We start from the raw sequence: 25354 nt of genomic DNA on the forward strand, positions 1-25354 counted from the left end.
AACTTCACGTTAATTAGTTGTTAAATTGCTGCTTCCATCCCACAACAAGATGATTTTTCTGCTTAGATTAAAATATATATTTTTGGACTTTTCGTTGCACTCAGAATTAGAAATTAGTTGAAGTCTATGTTTTTCACTCAGAATAATAACTACTGTACTTTGGGCAACTTTCCATGTTACTACACTTGACATTTATCACAGCTTTCTAAAATAATATAGTTTATAATTATTTCTTTTACCTTAAATCTTCATTGTGCACCCAATCCATTCCCTTCCACACCAATAAAAATGTAAATATTTCAGCCAAGGAAATATCAGCTGGTCCATTCAATCCTACTCCAATGCAAATAACTTTATTTCTAAGAAGCCACAAGAAACTGCAGATACTGTAAAGTTTGCGCAAAATAAAGTGCTGGAGGAGCACAGCGGGTCAGGCAGCAACTATGGAGGGAATGGATGGATGACATTTTGGGTCAGGACACTTTTTCAGATTTTCATCCTCGCCTGTATCCACCTATCACTTGCCTCACCCCCACCCCTCTTCCAGCTTTCTTTTCCCCACTTTACCGATCTAAATAAGGATCCTGACCTGAAACAACATCTGTTCATGCTGACCTGCTGGGTTCCTCTGGCATTTAGTGTTTTGTTCAACTTTCTCTCTCCTGTTTTCCTCGCTTTCAGGTCAATTATGAAAAATTAGGGAAGAGAGTTTTGCGACATGGCCATCTCATCAGACAAATCATATTAGACATTGAAATTTCTGATCTGCAACTCAATCCTTCTGTTCAGGAACTGAACAGTTAACCCATATAGAAATGAAACAATATTGCCCACTTTTCCTCTGGCTGGAGATGTTTGTTGATACCTTCTATCCTCTCTCTGTAGAGGATACCTAGTTTAGTTTAGTTTGGAGATACAGCGTGGAAAATGGCCCTTCGGCCCACCGAGTCCGCACCAGCCAGCAATCCCTGTACACTAACACTATCCTACACTCAAGGGACAATTTATTATTTTACCAAACCAATTAACCTACAAACTGCACATCTTTGGAATGTGGGAAGAAACTGGAGCACACGGAGAAAACCTATGCAGTCACGGGGAGAACGTACAAGCTCCGTACAGACTGAGTTTGGAACTAGATGAGAAGAACTTTGGTTCCTGGCACAAAAGTACCATCCAATGGTTGTTTCCACCTCTGCAATATAAAGTCCCATTGATAAACCTCCTCTTGGTGTTTATAACATTCTATAAGGTGCAGAAAAAATCTTGAGTGTCAGTTGTTCAGAAATTTATGTCATGCTTAAAACGGGTTCCTTGACAGCTGGATAAAACTCAAAACAGTTCTAAGATTTCTCTGCTTCTGGCCTTTAAAAAAACCTCTCACAGTTTAAGCTTAATAGACATTGATTATTTGTGCTGCAATTTAGTTTTTTTTTTTTTAAATGTCAGAAATAAGAGTCCAGTGATGAGGTTCTCTCCTTGATGTTTATAGCGTTCTACTCACTTGTACTCTTCTTGCCATTTGTGGTCTGATAACTGGACTGAAGGAGGTTCTCAAAATGGGAAAGTTCAAATATTTATCATCCAACAGAAACTACAGGAAATAACTAGATAAATATGATATCATCTATGGCAAGAAACACAGAGGTCATGGTGTAGGGTTTTCCAGTTGATGGAGCATCTGCCACCTTGGTTTCCCAGGTTTGATCCTGACTCTGGTTGGAGTTTTTGTGTGGAGTTTGCATGTTCTCACTGTGAGTGCTTGGATTTCCTCCGGATGCTCCTAAATCTGAAAGGTTGATTAAATTGACCCAGTTAATCTACACATTGTCCTTGGTTTGCCTATATTTTTATTTTAAAATATTTGCCCAGTGGCCACATTTCTGATTTGTCAACTGTTCAGGTTATGAATAATTCTCAGGGAAGGACCAGGTAACATATTCCATTTAAGCTTATATATCTAATTTGGTCCATATCTCTAAAAAACTTTTCTATCCATACACCTGTCCAAGTATCTTTCAAATATTGTTATTGTTCCTACTTCAATTACTTCCTCTGGCAGCTCATTCTATATACCCACCACCCTCTGTGAAAAAGTTGCCCCTCATCTTTCCCCTCTCACCATAAACTATGCCCTCATGCCCTTGATTCCCCTACCCTGGAAAAAAAGACCCTGTGATATCTCTCCAATATCACCTCTCAGCCCACTGCTCTCCAAGCAATAATGTCATAGCCTCCCCAACCTCTCACCGTGGCTCAGGCCCCCTGACAACATCCTTGTAAATCTTCTCTGCTCTCTGTCCACCTTAATGACATCTTTCCTATAGCATGGTATCCAAAACAGAGCACAATATTCCAAGTGTTGCCTCACTAACATTCTGTACAACTGCAGCATAATGTCTGAACCTCTACACTCAATTATTTCCCTTACTGATAAAGACCAGCATGCCAACGTCCTGCCTGCACCCTCTATCCGCCTGCAACGCCAATTCTGTACCTGTTGCTTTGCACTCTGCACTGTGCTTAAGTCAAGTGGCAAATACTGATACTGAGCCATGGAGTAGTACAGCAAGGAAACAGGCCCTTTGGCCCATCTTGTCCACGCTGACCAAGGTGGCATACTGGGCTCATCCCATTTGCTTACATTTGGGCCATTGCTTTCACAACTATTGCTGTCCATTTATCTGTCAAATATTTTATAAACATCATAATTGCGGTGATTCCTACAGCACTTTTTTACTCGATATCCCAGCATCTGCAGTCTCTTGTCTCTCCCCCTAACTTTATTGGCACATTGGCCTTCATCAGTCAGAGTATCGAGTATAGAAGTTGGAGGTCATGTTGCAGTGATATAAGATGTTGATGTATTTAGTTTATCTTTCCACATCTGTAGATTCCCTCTCCCCTGACTCTGTCTGAAAGAGGGTCTCGACCCAAAACGTCACCTATTCATTCTCTCCAGAGATGCTACCTGTCCCACTGAGTTACTCCAGCATTTCGTGTCTATCTTTGGAGTATTGTGTTCTGTTCTGGCCACCATGTTATAGGAAAGATGTTGTCAAACTGGAAAGAGTGCAGAGATGACTTACAAAGATGCTGCTAGGACTCAAGGGCCTGAGCTATAGGGTGATTTCACGAAAGGTCACTGGAGCGTAAATCCCCACTCACGTGACCGAAAATTTTAACTGGGGGACAAGCGTCACTTCCGGTACATGTTAGTGGATGGGAAAACACGCACTTTCACACCCGTTAAAAACATCGAAAACGGCCAGTTTTTGAGCTGCAATTAAGTGAGCCAGTCGGGGTGACCGTGAGGAACAGCAACCTAAATTTACAGTCCAAAAAAAAGATAGAAACTAAGGTAAATACAAGGGCGAGCTGAAGGTGTAAACAAGGCGGAAGTGCTAGCGGACTTTTTTCTTGGAGATTTAAAGATCCAAAATATGGGGAATTATCGCGTTTGCTCGCTGCATTTCATCAAAAGTGGCATTATTGACTTTTTATCTTTATTCATTTATTATATGAAAAGTATTAAAAGTTAGAAACCCGTCAGTAAAATTGCAAAATCGCCCATGGTTCTCGGGTTAGTTTTAACATGCAAAATGAACACGCTTCTGAAGCTCGATTTACCATTTAAATAATCGTAAACTATCAATGCGTTTGGAAATCAATTTTACTGAGATGCAAGCTTACGATTATTTAAATGGTAAATGGAGCTTCAGAAGCGTGTTAATTTTGCATGTTAAAACTAACCCGAGAACCATGGGCGATTTTGCAATTTTACTGACGGGTTTCTAACTTTTAATACTTTTCATATAACAAATGAATAAAGATAAAAAGTCAATAATGCCACTTTTGATGAAATGCAGCGAGCAAACGCGATAATTCCCCATATTTTGGATCTTTAAATCTCCAAGAAAAAAGTCCGCTAGCACTTCCGCCTTGTTTACACCTTCAGCTCGCCCTTGTATTTACCTTAGTTTCTATCTTTTTTTTGGACTGTAAATTTAGGTTGCTGTTCCTCACGGTCACCCCGACCGGCTCACTTAATTGCAGCTCAAAAACTGGCCGTTTTCGATGTTTTTAACGGGTGTGAAAGTGCGTGTTTTCCCATCCACTAACATGTACCGGAAGTGACGCTTGTCCCCCAGTTAAAATTTTCGGTCACGTGAGTGGGGATTTACGCTCCAGTGACCTTTCGTGAAATCACCCTATAGGGAGAGGTTGTGCAGGCTAGGACTCTATTCCATGGAGCGCAGGCGGATGAGGGATAGCTCGGGTAGACGCACAGAGTCTCTTGCCCACAGTACAAGAATCGAGAACCAGAGGACATGGGTTTAAGGTGAAGGGGAAATTATTTAACAGGAATCTGATAGGTATGTTTTTGACACAAAGGTGGGTGTATGGAACGAGCTGCAGGAGGAGGTAGTTGAGACAGGTACTATTGCAAAGTTTAATAAACATTGGGACAGTTACTGTACATGGATACGACAGGTTTAAATGGATATGGGCCAAACGCAGGCAGCTGGGACTAGTGTAGATGGGACATGTTGGCTGATGTGGGCAAGTTGGGCTGAAGGGCCTGTTTCCCCACTGGAAGGCTCTATTCCTCCTTACCTTACACCCATCCCCTCTAGTTTTTCCCACCAGTGTTGTTTTATCCTATCTTTGACTCCTCAGAGTAAAGCCCAGTGCAATATAAGCGCTGCTTTCTCGCCAGATTAACTTTCTGGCAGGTCGCGGGTTAATCAAGAGCCTGGACTTCTGCCTCGTGTAATTTAGCTAATAGCTGGACAATCCTCTGCTTTAGACCTAAGCCATCGGGCAGAATGTACATTCAAATTATTGCAGCATGACTCTTAACAACTAACCTCGTATTGAAAAAAAGATGCAATGATGATGTGTAGAGTTATTAAATGCAAGTGCCTGCGACAGTCTGGTCTTGCTTGTTCTGCATTAGCACCTGTTTTCTCCTCCCTGTATTCCTGACCTTGCTGCGAAGACGAGATACATAGATTTAACCTGACATTTCCCCTTTAATTTCTCGTGCCGTTTATCAGTTCTAACAGGAAGAAGTAAACTTTGACCGGGCTCCACACCAAAGCTGCTAGAGGAGCAAAGATGCGCCACTCAGCGAAAAAGACGTAGTATCACACGTGTGATTGTCGACGCCATTTTACCGGTCTGCCCACACACTGTCCGTCAAAGCTCTACACTACTCGTGACTATCACGAGGGGGGAAGAAATGTGGCTTAGTGCAGGGTTGGTGTTGCTGCTGCTTTTGTATTTTATGTTCAGAAGATTCCGCCGGGCGCCCGTGAGTCCCAATCCTTTCGCTACCGACACCAGCAGAGCCCCAGCGCCTCTGGTGCGCGACCAAGAAGCGAGGAAGCAGGTTCTCCACAAAGGTATTATAAATGCCGGCTCATACTCCACACGCCCACAGCACAGGTTGTACCGTTGTACCGGGAAGCTGAAACTGGGATAAAGTGGCACAAAAAAAAAATCTTTAGCATGTTAGTTGTTTTAGAAACCTTAGTCATTTCTAAAACAGGTTCCTTTAGAGCTAGTGGAAACTTTTTATGCCCCTGTCCCACTTAGGAAACCTGAACAGAAACCTCTGGAGACTTTGCGCCCCACCCAAGGTTTCCATGCGGTTACCGGTGTTTTTTTGTCAGTCTCCCTACCTGCTTCCACTACCTGCAACCTCCGGCAACCACCTGCAACCTCCGGGAACCGCACGGAAACCTTGGGTGGGGCGCAAAGTCTCCAGAGGTTTCTTAAGTGGGACAGGGGCATCAAAGATTATATTCTTATGTCCTTTTTAAAAAAAACTCACAGTTTTAAGTTTATTAGACTATGGTTAATTGGGCTGTAAATCAATAGTGATTTTTTAAAATGTCAGAAATAAAAAGCCTCTGTTTAGAAAAAAAATTACAAGGATCAAAATATTCTCTAAATTTTTACATGAGAACCGATTTCCAGGTATATGGGACTAGGGGAGAATACGTGTTCGGCACGGACTAGAAGGGTCGAGATGGCCTGTTTCCGTGCTGTAATTATATGGTTATTTCAAGATTAATTTGTCCTCCAGATTATTATTGATAATGATAAGGACAAGAGGAAGTATAAAACGAATGGGTTTGTTATTCAACTTTGGCTCCTTGTACAGTACTTTAGACATTCACGTTCTATCCAGAAAATGTTTATAGAAAAGCCTTTATTATTTGGTGTGTTACTGGTGAAAATACTAAAGGAATATTCCTGGTGTTGTTGTTCATGGTTCCGAGTGCTCGCGGTTAGAACGAAGAACATAGAGCCAAGAACAGTCTCTTCAGCCAACAATGTACACCCCATACATGAGGTCCTTAAACTAATCTCTGCCAGCACCCGATCCATATCTCTCCAGTGCATGCATATCCACGTGCCTGTCTAAAAGCCTCTAAGCACTACTACTGTATCTGCCTCCACCACCACCCCAGGCAACACATTCCAGACACCCACCTCTGTTAAAGAAAAACTTACCCTGCACAACCTCTTTCAAATTTGTCCCTCTCACCCTAAAGTGATGCCCTCTAGTCTTTAACGTTTCCTACCTGGGGAGGATAAGGTTCTGATAGTCTAGCTCTTAGAAACATAGAAAATAGGAGTAGGCCATTCAGCCCTTCGAGCCTGCACTTGCCATTCAATATGATCATGGCTGATCATCCAACTCAGTATCCTGTACCTGCCTTCTCTCTATACCCCCTGATCCCTTTAGCCACAAGGGCCACATCTAACTCCCTCTTAAATATAGCCATTGAACTGGCCTCAACAACCTTCTGTGGCAGAGAATTCCAGAGATTCACCACTCTCTGTGTGAAAAATGTTTTTCTCATCTCGGTCCTAAAAGATTTCCCCCTTATCCTTAAACTGTGACCCCTTGTTCTGGACTTCCCCAACATCGGGAACAATCTTCCTGCATCTAGCCTGTCCAACCCCTTAAGAATTTTGTAAGTTTCTATAAGATCCCCCCTCAATCTTCTAAATTCTAGCGAGTACTCTTCTCTCTATGCTCTTCATAATTTTATATACGTCTACTTAGTCTACTTTTATATACTTCTACTGGGTCTCTCCTCAGCCTCCGTTTGCCGTAAATGTTTCTAGTACGTCTTTGTGGCTCTGTTTAGGTTTTTCTGCAAATAAGGTTCCGGGGCATTTGGACGCTATTGTGATCGGCAGTGGAATTGGAGGCCTAACAGCGGCAGCAATATTGGCAAAGTCTGGCAAGCGTGTTCTAGTGCTGGAGCAACATGACCAAGCTGGAGGCTGCTGTCACACCTTCATTGAAAAAGGCTTTGAATTTGATATCGGTAAGAACCTCGTGATTGATATTTACTTTAGAAAGCTGGTTTCCTGTTTTGTGTGATATTTAAGTATTTAAATCCTCTCATCCCCTCATCCCGCCAAACCTGTTCAAGTGTCTTTTAAATGCTGCTATAGTACGTGTCTCAACTACCTCCTCTGGCAGCTCATTCCATATACCCACTAGTCTGTGAATGAACCTATCGCGCCTATCTCACCAGGGACTAACTCTACTGAACGTTTTTCCTTCCATTATTTATTATGTAAAATAATATGTGTGTTATGATTGTGTTTATAGTTTGGTTGTTTGTCTTTTGCACAAAAGTCCGCGAGCATTGCCACTTTCATTTCACTGCACATCTCGTATGTGTATGTGACAAATAAACTTGACTTGACTTGAAATAGTAGATCCTCGAGTTCCTATTAAATCTTGCCCCTCTCCCCTTAAATCTTACCAGTCTCCATGTTTTTTTTCTCTTCAAAGGTTTCAAAGGTCTTTTATTCACACGTGTCCCAATTAAGGTACAGTGATATTCGTTTTACCATACAGCCATTCTAAAAAAAATCAACAAGACACGCAACTACATAAAAGTTAACATGAACATCCACCACAGCGGATTCCTCACTGTGATGGAAGTCAATAAAGTCTAAACTTCTTCCCTGATTTTCTCTCGCGGTCAGGGCAGTCGAACCATCTGTCGGGGCGGTCAAAGCCTCCGCAGCCGGCGTTTCTTAGCACCCACGTCGGGGCAGCCGAAGCTCCCGATGGCGGTCTTTAACCTGGGAATGCGAGCCCCACGATGTCAAAGTCCGCAGGCCCCCGCAGTTGGAGCTCAGAGGTCGATCCCTGGCAAAGGGATCGCCAGCTCCGCGATGTTAAGTCCTGCAAGCTCCTGCGGTTGCAGCTTCCAAAGTTGGTCTCCAGCAGAGGAGGCCAACTTCACGTTGGTAGGCTGCAGTGCGGACGGAGATACGATACAGAAAAAAAATCGCACCTCTGTCAAGATAAGAGATTTTAAAAAAAGGTTTCCCCTAACCTCCACCCCACATAAAACAAGCTAAAGGACACTTAAAACTTACATTTAACACATACTATAAAAAAACATCAGAGAAGGAAGGGACAGACAGACTGTTGGCGAGGCAGCCATTGCTGGCGCCACCCAGTGGCTCAACTCTTGGTTGTCGGTTTGGGAATTGCGTCCCAGTTTGGGAAAGTTTGACAAACGAATTTCAAGGAAAGTAAAATCATATCTTTTTACAGAAGGTATATAGATAGGAAGGCCTGAGGGCCAAATGCAGGCAATGGGACTTGCCCAGTATGTCAACTTGGTTCTGTGCTGTCCAGCTCCATGGTTCTCCAAAGCTCTGCATTTAAGGTAGATTCCTATCAAATCCTGGAGTAGTCTCAAAATACTTGTCCACCAATGTGTTACTGTGAAGCTCAGACACACACAGCCAGCACCAGAATTATTTAAGGATGTGACATGTAGAATTGATAGAGGGAACCTTTAAGTGAAGAAATTGTAACTGTAAGAATCCCTTCTGTTTGCATGTGATCCACATCCTTCTATTCATGTAGCTATTCTTTTGAAGATAACGTGCATGGAAACTACATACAGAACTAACCTTACCCTAGACAAAGGTGGTTCTGACGTTTAGTTGACAAGGGGGAAAGGGGTAGCAATCTACATGGGTGTAAAATTGAAATCTGATCCTTCCATGGCCAATTTAAATCCAAACCAAATAGTACAACTTAATTTTTTTTAAATATATATACCCGATCAGCCCTAAACTTCAGGGGTAGTCAGGACCTGCGGACTTGGATCGGGGAGACTCGACAAGAAGTCAGCTGCAGGAGGCTCCCCTCCCCTGGGGAACTAGGGCTGAAGAGGGTCATGAAAGGAGAGGACAAGAGTTCACGGGTTGACATGAATGGAGGTGGCGGCTGCAATGGGCCTTTGTGGCCAGATGCAGCTGGGACTGTAAAATGGTGACAAAATGGCGGCTTTTGCATATAGACTCAGTAGCAATGTTACAAAATTTTGAGATTAAAAAAATCAAGTCTAATTTATCCCATCAGATAAAGCATAAAAAGAAGTTTAATTTGACACCTAGTTCACTTTCATATCTTCAGTATTAAAAAACTTATGGCCATTTTCATACTCGGAAATTGGCATCTTGTTCCCTTTTTCATTGACTTAACACAAAAGCTGTGCGAGAAAATTTAAAAGCCCATAACTTTCTTAAAATTTAAGAGAAGTGAAAGAAATTTTCAGTTGTTATAGATTGAAGCATTCTGAAACAAATATGAAACAATCTTACTTAGATGACTTGAAATTAAAGCATATAATTAGTTAGTTACCTAATTGTAGCTAATTACAAAATTCAATTACTAGATCTAAACAAATATCCATTTCTTAAGAATAGATTAACATTTTTAAATAGCCTAAGTGTCCAAATAACATTCACACAAGAATTCACAATATAACATAATTTTTAAATCTCATTGTCATGGGTTTATAGGCCAAATGGAAGGAATTTAATGTTTAATACCTGTAAATTAATTGCCATTTAAATCAGCTTGCGAGTGGGTTTTTCTGGAACGCGCCCATTTGGAACGTTGAGGTTGCGGTGATTTAAGTCCCCCATATCGGCAGCAAAAACACTGCCGGTTCTTCGGGGTAAAAAAATCACCATTTCGCAACTTAAAATGTGAATTAAATGCATCTTAAGAAACACTTTTATACATAAAAATAAACTACTTTCTTTTACCTGTCCCCTGCATAAAATCCGTCCCCGTTGTCGGCGTTGACGGCTTCAGAAGCTGATTTTATAATCACTCCAGCGATTAACTTGTCGGGCGAATTATAAAAAAAAACACACAGAATGGCCATCGGAACGATTCTTTAGCAAAATCTTGCACTCCAACAAAATATAATCCAGGACCAGGTTGGAAAAAAAAAACACGTTTTAACCCGTCCCCCCCCCTCAAACGCGCCAAAATCGCGCACACAGCCAGTGGCAGAATTGCAGTGCCGCTGAAGTATTGTAACATACCTAGACTCTGTGGGCTGTTCTGTGCATTCTATAGTTTAACCAGGGAATTGTGCTTGTGTATGGTGATAGTCTTGCTGATCTGTATGCAAAAAAAAAAATTCACTGTACATTGCTGCACATGATAATAAATAGACCATTGGATTTGTGGATTGAGGTGGTTGTGTTTTCTCTGCATGGCCGTAAGTGTTGGGATTCTTCGAACTTTGTTTGTTTCAGGAATTCATTATGTAGGACAACTCCATGAGCGGTCCTTACTGCGGACTCTAATAGACCAGATCACAGATGGACAACTGGAATGGGTGAAAATGGATGACGTGTTTGACCATGTAGTCCTGGGGGAACGTCAGACTCTACGCACGTATCAGTTGTGCAGTGGAGAGAAAAATTATCAACATTGCTTGCATACGCAATTTCCTCAGGAAAAAGAAGCTATTGATAAATACCTGAAACTTATAACGGTAACTTTTTCCACCAGAAAATTAAATTGTTTTAAAGTATTTATTTATATTGAATGTAACACAGGAGCAGCCCCTTCATCCCACAATATCCATGCCGAACATAATGCAAAGTTAAACTAATCTACCCTGCCTGCACATTATCCCATATCCCTTCATTCCCTGCATATCCATGTGTCTCTTACATACCCCAATCACATCTGCCTCCACCACTAACCCTGGCAGCAGGTAACAGGCAATTGTCATCTGTGTTTTCAATAAAAAATTGCCCCACACTTCTCCTTTAAACTTTGCCCCACTCATCTTAAAGTTATACTCTCCACCCTGGGGGAAAAAGGTTCTGACTGTCTATCCTATACATGCCTCTCATAATTTTCTGTACTTCTGTCAGGTCTCCTTTCAGCCTCTGATGCTGCAGAGAAAACAATCCATGTTTGCCCAACCTCTCCTAGCATTTAGAGTTTCAGGTGTCAACCTCCGAATATTGATAAAGGCTGTATAGAGGTAGTGGAAACGGGTCCTTTACTCCACCGAGCCCGTGCCGACCAGCGATCACCTCGTATATTAGCACTATCCTGCACACGAGGGATATTTTACAAAAAGCCAATTCACCTACAAATCTGTACGCCTTTGGAGTGTGAGAGAAAACCGGAGCACTCGAAGAGAGGTCGTGGGGAGAATGTACAAACTCTGTACAGACAGCACCCATAGTCAGGATTGAACCCAGGTCTTTGACACTTTACCGCTGTGCCACTTTTTTATGCAGAAGAGGGATTTGATCTTTCCACCATGTTTTGCTTATTTTTCTGCAGATGGTCGCAAAAAGATTACCGCAGTTAATTATAATAAAAATGATCCCTCTTCATCTGGCCAGGTTCCTCATCAGGACTGGCATCATCCACTGGTTCACATCAGTTTTCAAGCTGGCTTCTACCTCGCTTTCAGATTTGGTGAATAGCCTGACAAAAAATAAAGACCTTCGAACCGTCATGTGTTACATCTGTGGGGATTATGGTAACGTGCTTTTATTATGTTTGTTTTCACCTCGTAAAAACGTTTTTTTATAACTTGCGTTGTTTAATTTGCATTAATTCTGACAGTGTTCATTTCTTTTTGCTGTTGTTTGTGGAATATGTTCACCTAGGCAGCACGGTGGTGTAGTGGATAGTGTTACTGCCTCGGCTCCAGGGACACTGGTTCGATCCTCGCCTCTGGTATTGTTTGTGTGGAGTTTCTCTCCAGCCAACCTGGTTTCTCTCCAGGTCCTCCAGTTTCCTCCCACGTCCCAAAGATGTAGGTTACCAGCTATGTAAATTAGTCTAGATTAATAGTAAGATAAATGAATGGGAAGATGGACACAAAATGCAGTAGTAACTCAGCGGGACAGGCATCTCTGGGGGGGAGAAATGGGAGAGGTTTTGGGTCGATATCTTTCTTCAGACTGAAGAAATATCACCCACTCCTTCTCTCCAGAGAGGTGGTCTGTCCCACTGAATTACTCCTGCAATTTGTGTCTATCTTTGGTTTAAACCAGCATCGACAGTTCCTTCCTGCAAATTAAAGGGAAATTGCATTATAAACATCTCTATAAAACCACCCTTCAGCCTCCTAGCCTACCCCTCCTCTCTATACTCAAGCTCTTGAGCCATGCCAAAATCCTCTTAAATCTCTTCTGCAATCTTTCCAGCTTAATGGCATCTTTCCTGTAATCCGGCTGACCAAAGCCGAACACAATACTCCATGTAGCGGCCTCACTAACGTCTCATACAATTAAAGCGTTGAGCTTTAATCAATTGAACCGCTAGTATCTCGACTGCAAATAATCAGGTGATTCACCATAAGAGAAGCTTGGCCAGTGGGAACCTTCATCTCCAGACTGGAGTGTGTATACGAGCACTAGGTGCAGGCGCTGTGTAGAGTTTTATTCCATTTGTTGGAAAGGTACTACCCACTGGTGTGTTCTTTGTGATTTTCACATTGAGGTGGTTCACCTTCCACATTGAAGTCATGGAGGTGGAGTGATACAGCAACAGGCCCTCCTTCCCATCGAGTCCACGCTGATCATCAAGCATAATTCCCACCATTCCTATATTTTTCCCACTCTTTCTTCTATCCACGTTCTCATCAATTTCCCTGCGATTCCTCCACTCAGCTACACGTTGTGGCAGGTTCCAGTGGCTGATTAATCTACCGACCTGCACGCCCTTGTGGTATGGAAGGAAACTCGTGCAGTTACAGAGAGAATGTGCAAAATCCACTGAGATAGCACCGAGGTGAGGATTGAAGGTGGGTCTTTGGCACTGTGATGCTAGCAGCCCCACCAGCTTCACTACACTTCCTCTTAATGGGATGGCTTTTAACTCTTGGAGTTGGATAGTGGTGTTATCCCAACTTAAACAATATTTTCACTGATATCACCTCAATCAATGTGACAGTAAACTTTTCAAGATTGTCTATGGCTTTCATTGACCGCATGGTCTGAACTACAGTGTCTGGCCTGGATGGTCTTTTTTTTTAAAATGTTTTTATTTTATTTTATTTATTAGAAGTAAGTACAATACAGTGGTACCATTTTTCAGGTGCCAAATATGTTGACACGATACATTCTATGTACAACTTCATTTCATTTTTATTTTTTTTTAAAGAAATGAGAGAAAGAAAGATAGTAGAGTAGTAGAAAAACATGTAGTGTGTGTACAAAGAGAAAGAGAGTGAGGAAGAAAAATAAGAAAGAAAAAAGAGCAAGAGAAAGATTAGCAAATAGGAGATAGGAGATGAGTTTTTATATTGTTGACCATCTTTCACCCAGACCTGAAACAGTTGTTTTTTACGATTCTGTTGCACCACATGAATCCACGAAGTCAATAAATGGAGACCAACTCGTTAAGAATTGGTCTGGTTTATCTATTAGGAGGAGTGGCCTGGATGGTCTTGAGGTTGTCGGTGGAGTAAAGCCTAGTGATGCTGTGTGATGTATTCTCTTAAATATGTAAATGATTCTTTGCTAATTGCCTATGTTTATTATACAAATACAGTTATATCTTGATGATCTTAGGTAAGGAATAAAAACTTTGAAAAGTACAGCAAAAGAACAAGCCTTTTGACCCACAATTTCCACACTGAATATGATGCCAGGTTAAAGTAATCTGTGCCTGAACAGGATCTATATCCCTCCATTGCTGGCCCATCCATGTGCCTGTCTAAATGCCTCTTGAATGCCGTATCATATCTAACTCTACCATCAACTTTGGCAGTGTGTTTCAGACACCAACTGCTCTCTGTATTATAAAAAAAAAAAAACTTGCCCCGCACGTCACCTTTAAACGTGCCCTCTCACCTTAAAGCTCTGCCCTCTAGTCTTTGACAGTTCTGCGTCTAGCCTATACATGCCACTCAACATTTTATAAGTTTCTATCAGGTCTCCCCTCAGCCTTTGATGCTCCAGAGAAAACTATCGTAGTTGTCCAATCTCTCCTTGCAGTGAATACTCTAATACAGGCAGCTTTCTGGTAATACAGGCACCAGTCTGAAGAAAGATCCTGACCCTAAACATCGCATATCCGTGTTCACCAGAGATGCTTCCTGATCTGCTGAGTTACTCCAGCACCTTGTGTCTTTTTTAGCATTCGGGTAAACCTCTTCTGCATCCACTCCAGAGCCTTCACATTCATTATGAATAGAACAAAAAAAAAAAGCTGTCAAAACTTTAGGTTGCGCTTGCGACACAGTTTGGTGAATATTCTGTACTTTGGGCACTGCTCTCTTTTGGTAAACCCATTGGGTATCTGTACTGCCCTTGCTAGAAACGTGTTTTCTTTTTGCAGGAGTCATGCCGAGAGATGCCAGTTTTCTCATGCACGCCATTGTTGTGCAGCACTACCTGAAAGGTGCGTGGTACCCAAAAGGAGGGTCCAGCGAGATTGCCTTTCACATAATCCCGGTTATTAGGAAAAGTGGAGGAGATGTCCTCATGCGGGCTCCTGTTCAACGTATACTAGTCAACGAAGATGGTGAAGCATATGGTGGGTGTGAATTCAATGCTTTCATCGCCAGAAGAGAAATGAGACAAACAAGTGCACTTGTTTTAATTTTAACTAATCAAGTTTTATCCTTTCTTGGTAGGTGTGACGGTGATGAAAGGTGAAGATGAAATCAACCTGTTTGCTCCCATTGTGATTTCTGATGCAGGAATATTTAATACTTATGAGAAACTGCTACCTTGTGAAGTGCAAAGTAAACCAGGTGTGTAAATAGATGGTTTTATTTTATTAAAAAATAGACAGAGACAAGCAAGTATCTATAATATTAAAACTCTGTGGCTGGCTGGCTGTGTGTGTTTCTGCCTGACTTGTGGGTGCCAGCCTTTGATTCGTTGCTACGCCAACAACCAGACCCAGAAACGCCCAGATTTTTTCCATTTCAGTAGAGATTTCACTTTTCATTCCAAGTATCCACTCCTCATTAAATTTTGTTGTGTTTATGTACACATTTTTAATAAAATCCTTCTCTTCCCTCCCCCCCCCCCACTCACTCATTTTGTCGCCTCCTGCTGGCCAGCGACCATAACGGCTGCTGGTGCCCGCCTCTCGCCATTTAAAAACAGCCGCACTGCTGAGTCCTGAATGGCTTGAGGACACGTCTCCCGTGGGGGCTACGGGTAGGGAACAGCTGCGTTGGGGGAGCAGACCCAACGGGTCTGCATTTGGCCTAGTATAGTTTAAAGCTCATCACTCATGGTCAACTGGTAATAATTGATTATTTCATTCTTCCTTGTTTATTCAGTGCTTTGTTAAATAATGACAATTTCCTTTTAATGGATCTACAACAAACTTTTCCTTCTTTTCCATGCTCTATTTAACAGGCCTAGTTGAACTAGGTATTTAGAAGATGAATATGATTTGAGTTTAGATTTTAGCCCTTTTGATTATTATTAATCCATTTATTTTTAAATATGTCCATCGCATGATCGGATTAAAATCAAGTGTCTTATCTATTTATTATTGGCACATGTACTGAGGTACGGTGGAAAGCTTTTGTTTGCATGCTATTCAATTAATGATATACTATACTTGAGTACAGTCAAGACGTGCAGGAATACAACGGGTAGAGCAAAGAGAAAATACCAGACTGCAGAATATAGTTTCTCAAGGTTAGGATTGAACCCAAGTCTCTGGCACTGTGAAGTACTAGCTCTACCAGCAGCGCCACCCTTCCCCCTTTGCCCCATTCATCTCGCAACTATGCCCGCTAGACTTTGACATTTCTACCCTGAGAGAAAGGTTCTGACTATCTACCCTGCCTATGCCTCATAATTTTATTTATCCAGGTTGATCTAGCAGTTAAATGAAGCATGGCGTTAGAGCTGATCTCGGTACAAGTAGCTAACTTGCAGAGTGATTATGAAGCATATGATGAATACATGAATATGATTTGAATTTTAATACAAATAATACCGCACTAAGGAGAAATTTAAAAAAATGTGGAAGCAGATGTTTCTTTCGGAGTAAGACCTAAATGATATGGAATGGGAGTTAAAAGACCAGACTTTATTTTTCATTGAAGATAGACACAAAATGCTGGAGTAATGCAGCAGGCCAGGCAGTATCTCTGGAGAAAAGAAATGGGTAACGTTTTAGGTCGAGACACTTCTTCAGACGTACCTTGTTCAAGTTGAGTTTCATCTTGGTCATTACTCAGGAACGTGCATTGGTTCTTTAACTGTGCACCACATAAGATTTTCCACGACATCTCAGGTTATTACAATGGGAAACACCATTCAAACAAACAAAATTGGGCGGCACGGTGGCACAGCGGTGGAGTTCCTGCCATACGGCATTTGCAGTGCACGGAGATCCGGGTTCGATCCCGACGATGGGTGCTGTCCGTATGGAGTTTGTACATTCTCCCCGTGACCTGCGTGGCTTTTCTCCGAGATCTTCGGTTTCCTCCCACAATCCAAAGACACAGGTAAATTGGCTTTGTAAATGTAAAATTGTGTGTGTGGGATAGTGTTAATATGCGGGGATCGCTGGTCAATGCAGACTCGGTGGGCCGAAGGGCCTGTTTCCGTGCTGTATCTCTAAACTAAACACTTGCCCCAATATCTGGGAGCGTGAAAATAATTCCTTCAATGAAAGTCGGGTCCGATGGTGATTGATCTTTCTGTTGGCCCCACAGCAATCCAGGCCCAGCTGAGCTCGGTACAACATGGAGTGGGAGGGTTCAGCGTGTTTGTCGGTCTCGATGGCTCGAAGGAAGAGTTGGGGTTGAAAGCAGCAAATTACTGGTTCTTTAAGGAAAACAATATTGATGATTTGTAAGTCAATTTAGTGTTTTAATTGACGACATTTTCCCTTATGAATTACATTCAATTGTTGTGAAATAACATGAATATGATCCATGAAAATACCACGCCATTCCCCGTGGACAAGTGTGACTGTGGATGTCTCGATCGCATCATGAATTTCCATTCATAATCTGTTTTTGTTCGTCGTATTTCTCTGAAGTTTTGATTTCATAAATGGGATTATAAATATTTTGGTAGGTTTGAACATGGAATTGGAACTAATTTGTCTTTAGTGCAGAAAATGACTAGACATTAGACAATAGGTGCAGGAGTAGGCCATTCGGCACTTCACGGCAGCACCGCCATTCAATGTGATCATGGCTGATCATCCACAATCAGTACCCCGTTCCTGCCTTCTCCCCATATCTCCTGACTCCACTATCTTTAAGAGCTAACTCTCTAACTTTCTCTTGAAAGCATCCAGAGAACAGGCCTCCGCTGCCCTCTGATGGTTCAAGTGCCAGGGCATGCATGGTTCAAGAGGCAGGACATGCACTTCCCTTTGGTATGTACAACAGTAAATACACCAAGGGAGAGATGTTGATAAAAATAACCCATCAACAAGACTTTTTACATTTCTTTTATTAGTGGGCTTAAGAAGCTGGAGAATAGGGGCAGGGAATGGAGAGACATGGATCATATGCAGCCAGTTGAGATTAGTTTATTTTGGCATCATGTTCGGAGTAGATATTGTTAATTGAAGGGCCTGTTCCTGCGCTGTATTGTTCTATGTTTTACAATTTTTTAATTACAGGTTTCTGAGAATTCCACGCCATTTACTGAGTAAACTATTAGCTGTACTTTTCTTCATTGGCAGATTCATTAAATACTTTTCACTCAAGGATGAAGATCTAATCCAAAGACATCCAATGATGTTTGTCTCCTTTCCGTCAGCTAAAGATCCATCCTGGGATGACAGATTTGCAGGTAATTAGCAACAGGCATTGATTGAATATCAATATTGCCCAGTGCACGCGTCTCTTTCCAATAACTTGTTCAGAAAACGTAAGATACTGTTGAGATAATATCAGAAGATCCCTTGTTGACATCTTGTTCACAAGATGAATTGATCTCACTCTAACCACGTAAACCATGTGAAGGAAGAAACTATAGATGCGTCACCCATTCCTTCTCTCCAGAGATGCTGCCTGTCCCTTTGAGTTACTCCAGCATTTTGTGTCTACCTTCTATTTAAACCAGCATCTGCAGTTCTTTCCTACACAGGGAAAGGTCTTGGGCATCCAAGTCTCTCAGATCATTAACAGCAGATTATCCCCCAAGGGCTATTCTGATAATTAAATAATAAGAAAACAGTTCAAAGGAACTCTTCTTTTGTTAATAAAAGCAATTTTTTTTTTGTATTTGAAGGCAAGTCCAGTATGATTATAATTACACTTGTACGCTATGAGTGGTTTGAAAAATGGAAAGATGAACGTGTGAAGAAACGAGGAGAAGACTATGAGAGTTTAAAGATGGGCATTGCCAGAGGGTTGATAGAGCAAACCACTGAGTACTTTCCACAACTCAAAGACAGGGTATGTTTACTTAAGTTTGTGCACTAACAAAGTAACTTGCAATGTTTGCAATGATAAAATATTAAATGGCGAAAGTTGCCTTCATAGTACATAAAACCATGAGAGGAATAAATAAGGTAGAGGCACAGAATCTATTGTTCAGAGTAGGGGAATCGAGGACATAGGATCAAGGTGAAGGGGAAAAGATTTAATAGGAATCTGAGGGGTGTCTTTTTCACACAAGGGTAGTGGGTTTATGGAACAAGCTGCCAGAGGAGGTAGTTGAGGCTGGACTATCCCATATTTTAAGAAACAGTTAGGCAGGTACATGGATCGGACAAGTTTGGAGGGATATGGACCAAACACAGGCAGGTGGGACTAGCGTAGCAATTTGGGCTGAAGGGCCTGTTTCCGCACTGTATCACTCTATGACTCTGAGTAGTAATGCAAGATTGAAACATTATATTGAAGTTTATATTACTGTAAAGTATTTTCATGGATTGAAGGGTTAACAGTTATGAGTGGAAACCATCAAGGCTTTTTTAGGAGAAATTGTGGACAAGGGGAAAAAAGACTTATCTAAGATGAAAGAAAGGACATTATGTACTTTTGTTGGTGGAGAAGTACGTGATTTAAGTTAATTAGTACAACAGTAGAAAGCATTGAGAACAAAATTAGTCCACTCTTTGCATGGCAGAGGTCAGGAACTGATTGCATCAAAGGTTGATGGAGGTAGAAATCCTGATTACATTTTATATATTATACTTTAATGAGCCAATGGTCTGAGAGCTGGGAAATAGAATTAAACCGAATTCCTTTCGTGACGGCATATTAAATGGCAAAAGTTGCTGTCGTAATTGTATTGCAAGAGCAAAATACTGTAATTACATTGAAGTTTATATCACAGTAAGGTAATCTAAGGTATTATTACAATGGGTCAAATAGCTGCTCTCTGCACTAAACCTCTATGAATCTCTGACCCTTGTATCTGTGCCAAGTTGCAGCAAGGGCACAATGGTAGTTTCTGCCTTACAGCGTCAGAGATGCGGGTTCGATCCTGACTACGGGTGCTTGTATGTGTGCAGTTTGTACGTTGTCCCCATGACCTGCGTGGGTTTTTTCCAGGATCTCTTGTTTCCTCCCACACTCTAAAGACGTACAGTTTTGTAGGTTAATTGGATTGGCATAATTGTAAAAAATTGTCCCTATTGTATCGGACAGTGTTAATCTGCAGGGATCGCTGGTCAGCGTGGACTCGGGCTGAAGACTCTGCTTCCACGCTGTATCTGTAAACTAAACTAAACTTGTAAATTGCAAGTGCTATTTCTACTTCCAATTGTTTTGGGCTAACTTGATAAGTTTGTGTTTGACTACATTCCAGATTGAGTACATCGAAGTCGGCTCTCCACTGAGCAATCAGTTCTACATTGCCGCTTCATGTGGAGAAATATATGGTGCTAATCATGATGTGTCCCGTTTTGCTGCAGAGACTATTGCCACCTCTAGAGCAAAAACACCAATCAAGAACCTTTATTTAACAGGTATGCCATCCTGCATCAATCAGAAAGAATGTAGCGTGCAATACAGATGCTGTAAGATTTTTCCAATTAGATTAGTTTAGAGTGCAATGAAATTCCACAAGGTAAACAGTATATGCACGACAATGATCAATACAACAAAAAACATTGAGGGCAAAGTAGTAGAAGATTTAGGATTTTAATGCAAAATCCAAGTAGTACAAAGGATTGTTAAAGTGCAGTAGTGATATGTGTTGGAGTTTAAAGTAAGATTGTACATGGCAGCACCTCGGAGGGTGGGATGAGCAAGAGGAGATTGGTTCTGCAGTCTGATAGCAATGGGGAAGAAGCTGTTCTTAAGTTTGGAAGTCCAAACTTTCAAGCTCCTGCATCTTCTCCTGGAAGGTAGTCGAGAGAGAAGGGAATGGACAAGATGGCAGCCATCCATGATGATACTTCCAGCCTTCCTGATTCCCCACATCATGAAGATGGATGGATGGACGGATACGACCCCTGTGATAGACTGGGCTGTGTTTACCATTCCCAAAGGTTTAGGAGGTCAGGAGCAGAGCAGTCGCCGTTCCTGCTGAGATGCATCCCATCAGGAAACTTTCAACAGGCCATCTGTAGAAGTTGGAAAGAATCCTCGAGGCCATGCCGAATCTGCTCGGACGTCCAAAAAAGTAAATCACAGCATCAGAGTGAAGGGAACTGGTTAGGTTGCTGGAGTTGTGGATGCCGAGGTACTTGCAGCTACCATCTCTACAGCAGCTCCATTGTTGGCGACAAGGATGTGTTCACCCCCTCACTTCGATATGTCAATGACCAATTCTTTTGCCTTGCTGACGTTAAGGCCTAGGTTATCATCTTTACATGAAAATGCAAAACATGCTCTGTAGTATATTGGATTTTAGCAACAAATGCATTCTCAGACTATATTTTAAAGATCTGTATGATTGAAAAACAAATAGAAGTTGTATGCTGTAGCACTGTGGTGAAGCTATGTAATTGCATCTAGTGAGCGGACCATTAATCAGGAGGTGTGAGTTTGTTGGGGAACATAAGAACATGCAGGAAAATGTAGACACGAGGAAATGCAGATGCTGGCCTATTTTATTTTTTTAAAAGGCAAAGTGCTGGAATAACTCAGTGGGTCAGGCAACATCACCGCGGAACATGGACAGGAGATGTTTCGTGTCGGGACCTTTCTTCAGTTTGTCTGCAGTAGGAACAGGGAAGCTGGAAGAGAGGTGGAGGTGGGACAAAGCCAGGAACGTGATGAGGATACAGGTGAGGGGGATTTGATTGGCAGATGGTTGGACAAAGATGAGATAAAAAGACAAAAGGCGGTGAGATAAGAAGAGAAGAGGCATGACATGTGAAGCCAGAGCAAGGGATATAGGTGGAAGGAGAGGCACATGGAGGGGATAAAATTACCACAAAATGGAGAATTCAATGTTCTTACCATTAGATTGAAAACAAGCAAAATAAGAGAATGACCAATTAAATGAAATCTAGGGGGGCTGGGGGAGGGAACATTTATCAAAACTAACAATGCTCATCAGGGAATGAAATCTGCGGCCTTTATCTGCTCTGGCTGATACGTGGTACTAGATCCACCAATATGGTTCATAAACACCCTGGCCCAGATGGCATCCCAGGGAGAGTATTGCGGGACTGTGCAGACCAGTTAGCGGAGGTTTTTAGCAACATCTTTAACCTCTCTCTGTCAACGTGCACTGTCCCTAAATGCTTTAAGACTGCTACCATCGTGCCTGTACCCAAAAAAACATTCATTACGAGCTTGAATGACTATAGACCTGTTGCTCTCACTTCGACCGTGATGAAATGTTTTGAACGGCTGGTCCTGGCCCACATTTAAGTCCTCACTCCCATCCACCATGGATCAGCATCAGTTTGCATATAGAGCTAATAGGTCAACGGAAGATGCCATCAACACAGCTCTACATTCTGCACTGACACATCTGGAGCGTCCTGGCTCATATGTGAGGATGTTATTTGTAGATTTTAGTTCTGCATTTAATTGTATCATCCCCAGCAGAATGGTGGACAAACTGTCTGATCTAGGTGTTAATGCAAACACGTGTGGATGGATTAAGGACTTTCTAACAGACCGCCCACAGACTGTCAGGATGGGGTCCAATTACTCCCCAGTCCTGACGCTCAGCACAGGAGCGCCACAAGGATGTGTGCTGAGTCCCATCTTGTATACAATATACACTTACGACTGTATACCAACACACAGTACAAACAGGATCATCAAGTTTGCGGACGACACGACTGTGGTGGGACTGATAAACAACAACGACGAGTCTGCCTACAGGGATGGTCCAAAAACTGACTGTCTGGTGTACCAAAAACAACCTGGTACTCAACCCATCAAAGACAAAAGAACTGGTCGTTGACTTCAGGAGGAAGAGGAGAGAGGAACCTGCTCCCTTATACATCAAAGGAGACATGGTGGAGAGAGTCACTGGCTTTAAGTTCCTGGGAATAAACATCTCCCAGGACCTCAAATGGCAAATGAACACCGTCACTCTCGTGAAGAAGTCTCATCAGCGGCTGTATTTCCTGAGGTCTCTGCGGAGAGCAAACGTCTCACAGCCGCTGCTGTTGTCCTTCTACCGATGCGTCGTGGAAAGTATCCTCACCTATGGAATCCTGGTGTGGTTTGCTAGCTGCACTGTGGCTGAGTGGAGGGCGCTGCAGGGAATTATAAAAACTGCACAGAGCATTACAAACGCTCAACTGCCCTCTTTGGATGACATATACAAGGCCCGATGCTTGCGCCGGGCCACAAATATCAAGCAGGACACATCCCACCCTGCCAACCATCTTTTTACTCTGCTACCCTCTGGGAGGCGATTCAGGTCTCTGAAGGCTCGCTGTAGACTAAAAAATAGTTTCTACCCATGTGTGATAAAAGAGCTTAATTCCAACAGAGAACACTGGGGAAGCAAAATGTAATTCCGAGGAATGCCGCTAAATTCTTTTAAATTATTTTAAAATTTATTTATTGTTTTGCTAATAAGTGTACATATGTGTTAATGGCTGTCGTGTTTGTATTTCTTTTTAACCGGAGGAGATGTAATGGAATTTCGTTGCACAGTATTGTGCAATGACAATAAACGTATTCATTCATTCATTCATTCATTCATGGACGTTAGCCAAGCAAGTGGATGGATGGTCAATAAGTACTAGCCTTGTCTTTGAGGCCTGTGAATTAATAAATTTAAAAGTGCCATTTTTATTCATATTGCCTATGTGGTTCAAATAATTATGTAAAATGTGTCGTGATGCAATGCTTTTTTGTCATGCGAGGAAATTCTGTTCCGTTTTAAAGACCATTTATTTACATTATGAAGCTGAGGCTGGGTAGACTAGGATTTACTTCCCCTGGAAACTGAGCAGTGATAATATGGAGATTCATAACATCATGCGGGCCATAGTTAAGGTGAGTAGCCATGGTCTTTTCTCCAGGTTAGGGGAGTAAAAACCTACAGTTCATAGTTCATATTCATAAGTTCATAAGATACAGGAGCAGAATGCAATCAAACCGATTTGCTGGCAGTGTGGTGAGGAAATAATAATAATAATAATAATGGATGGGATTTATATAGCAGGAGAGATTGCATAAATATAGATGCAAGTGAAGAATGTACGGGTTCACCACCGATTTTCCGGCACCCTTAGTTCCAGAGCATTTCTGGTGTATCTGTTTTGCCAGAGCTCTCGGCCTCCGGGAGGAGTCCAAGAGTACCGGAACGGTCTACCAAGGCCGCTGAGAGGCTGAGATACTGGCCCATAAAGTCTGGCTCAGAAATCGGCTATAGGGATGGATCTGCAGGCTCCGTCCGGGCGTGAGTTCCAGAGCCCTGGCCGCAGGGATCAAGTACGACCCGCTAATCGGCCGCGGAAGTCCCGATGAGATAGAGATCGGCCGCCTTGCCCGACCTAGATGTTATATTTTCAGCAGGGGCTTGAGAGGGTGGGTGTGGGGGAGATTTAAAGTGAGCTCTCATAATTTTATCTGGATTAAAGGAAGTGCCGGGCCATCAGTTGCTGGAAAATCAGTGGTAGAGCTGTAGTCCTATTGCCTCTCGCCTTTATCATTCCAGGTCAGGACATATTTTCGTGCGGTTTCATGGGAGCCAGCCAAGGAGCCCTTATCTGTGCATCTGGCGTTCTTCATCGCAATCTTTACCGGGATATCGGGAACCTAAAGAAGAAGATCAAAAAAGATGAAAGCAAGAAGAAAGTTTAACAGTGCAAAGATAGCTCAACAGTGCATTGTTAAGGTTTTTAATCCTGCTTTATTGATAACCTGCACTGACGTCCAATTCCTAAGGGATGTCAAAGACTTTGGACATGTTTCTTTACAGAGCCACAGTTTTGGCACTGGGACAAGCATCATTGTAGAAGCAACTTTCTGAACCAACATACAGAAGATAACTGGACGAGTAACATTTTGCTTAACAAATCTAGATCTAATTGCAATTTGCACGCAACTGATTTTTAATCCATATTATCCATTAACACGAGCAAACTCATTTATTTTGCTTTCCGTTTTCGGAATTCACATTTCAGATTATTAATCATGTAAACATTAAAGAGCAATGATTTGCAAGTAAATGGGTAGTTTGGAATTTAGACTTGAAGAATTAACTCCTGTGTTAAGTAAACTTGAAGAGCTCGCACATAAAGAAAGCAATTACAGACCTCGTGACTTGACTGAATGTTTGACAAAAAAACACAAGCGACATTTCATTGTTTCCAGAAGTGACCATTATTTTCTCGCTGCAAGAAACATCCTTCATTAGTGTTAACGTCCTTCATAATCTTAGAGATGCATGAAGCTACAGATGCCGGAATCTTGAGCAAACCACAAAGTGCTGGAGGAACTTGGCCATCAGGCAGCATCTGTGGTGGGAATGGACAGATGGTGTTTTGGGGCAGGATCCTTTTTATAACCATATAACAATTTACAGCACGGAAACAGGCCATCTCGGCCCTACAAGTCCGTGCCGAACAATTATTTTCCCCTAGTCCCATCTACCCGCACTCAGACCATAACCCTCCATTCCCTTCCCATCCATATTT

At 42.1% G+C, this 25354-nt stretch overlaps 1 protein-coding gene across 1 annotated transcript; it reads left to right on the forward strand.

Annotated features, from left to right (window-relative positions):
• The first annotated feature begins 5158 nt into the window (after nt 1-5158).
• On the forward strand, nt 5159-24973 carry LOC116982019 (all-trans-retinol 13,14-reductase-like). The gene is made up of 11 exons (XM_033035290.1): nt 5159-5408; nt 7170-7352; nt 10618-10859; nt 11669-11870; nt 14681-14878; nt 14979-15098; nt 17034-17172; nt 18020-18129; nt 18571-18737; nt 20098-20257; nt 24373-24973. Exons 1-11 carry the CDS (start codon nt 5246-5248, stop codon nt 24516-24518), a joined length of 1830 nt encoding a protein of 609 aa, XP_032891181.1. The 5' UTR covers nt 5159-5245; the 3' UTR covers nt 24519-24973.
• The last annotated feature ends 381 nt before the right edge of the window (nt 24974-25354 follow it).

This window comes from Amblyraja radiata, chromosome 16 (genome assembly GCF_010909765.2).
Source record: "Amblyraja radiata isolate CabotCenter1 chromosome 16, sAmbRad1.1.pri, whole genome shotgun sequence".
In the NCBI taxonomy this organism is placed as follows: domain Eukaryota; kingdom Metazoa; phylum Chordata; class Chondrichthyes; order Rajiformes; family Rajidae; genus Amblyraja; species Amblyraja radiata.

Bases quoted from the DNA above. Each gene is read 5' to 3' on its own strand.
- LOC116982019 (XM_033035290.1), top strand. From the start codon at position 5,246: ATGTGGCTTAGTGCAGGGTTGGTGTTGCTGCTGCTTTTGTATTTTATG. The intron at 15,099-17,033 runs GTGTGTAAATAG...TTGGCCCCACAG, and splicing joins TGAAGTGCAAAGTAAACCAG to CAATCCAGGCCCAGCTGAGC. The intron at 17,173-18,019 runs GTAAGTCAATTT...CTTCATTGGCAG, and splicing joins GAAAACAATATTGATGATTT to ATTCATTAAATACTTTTCAC.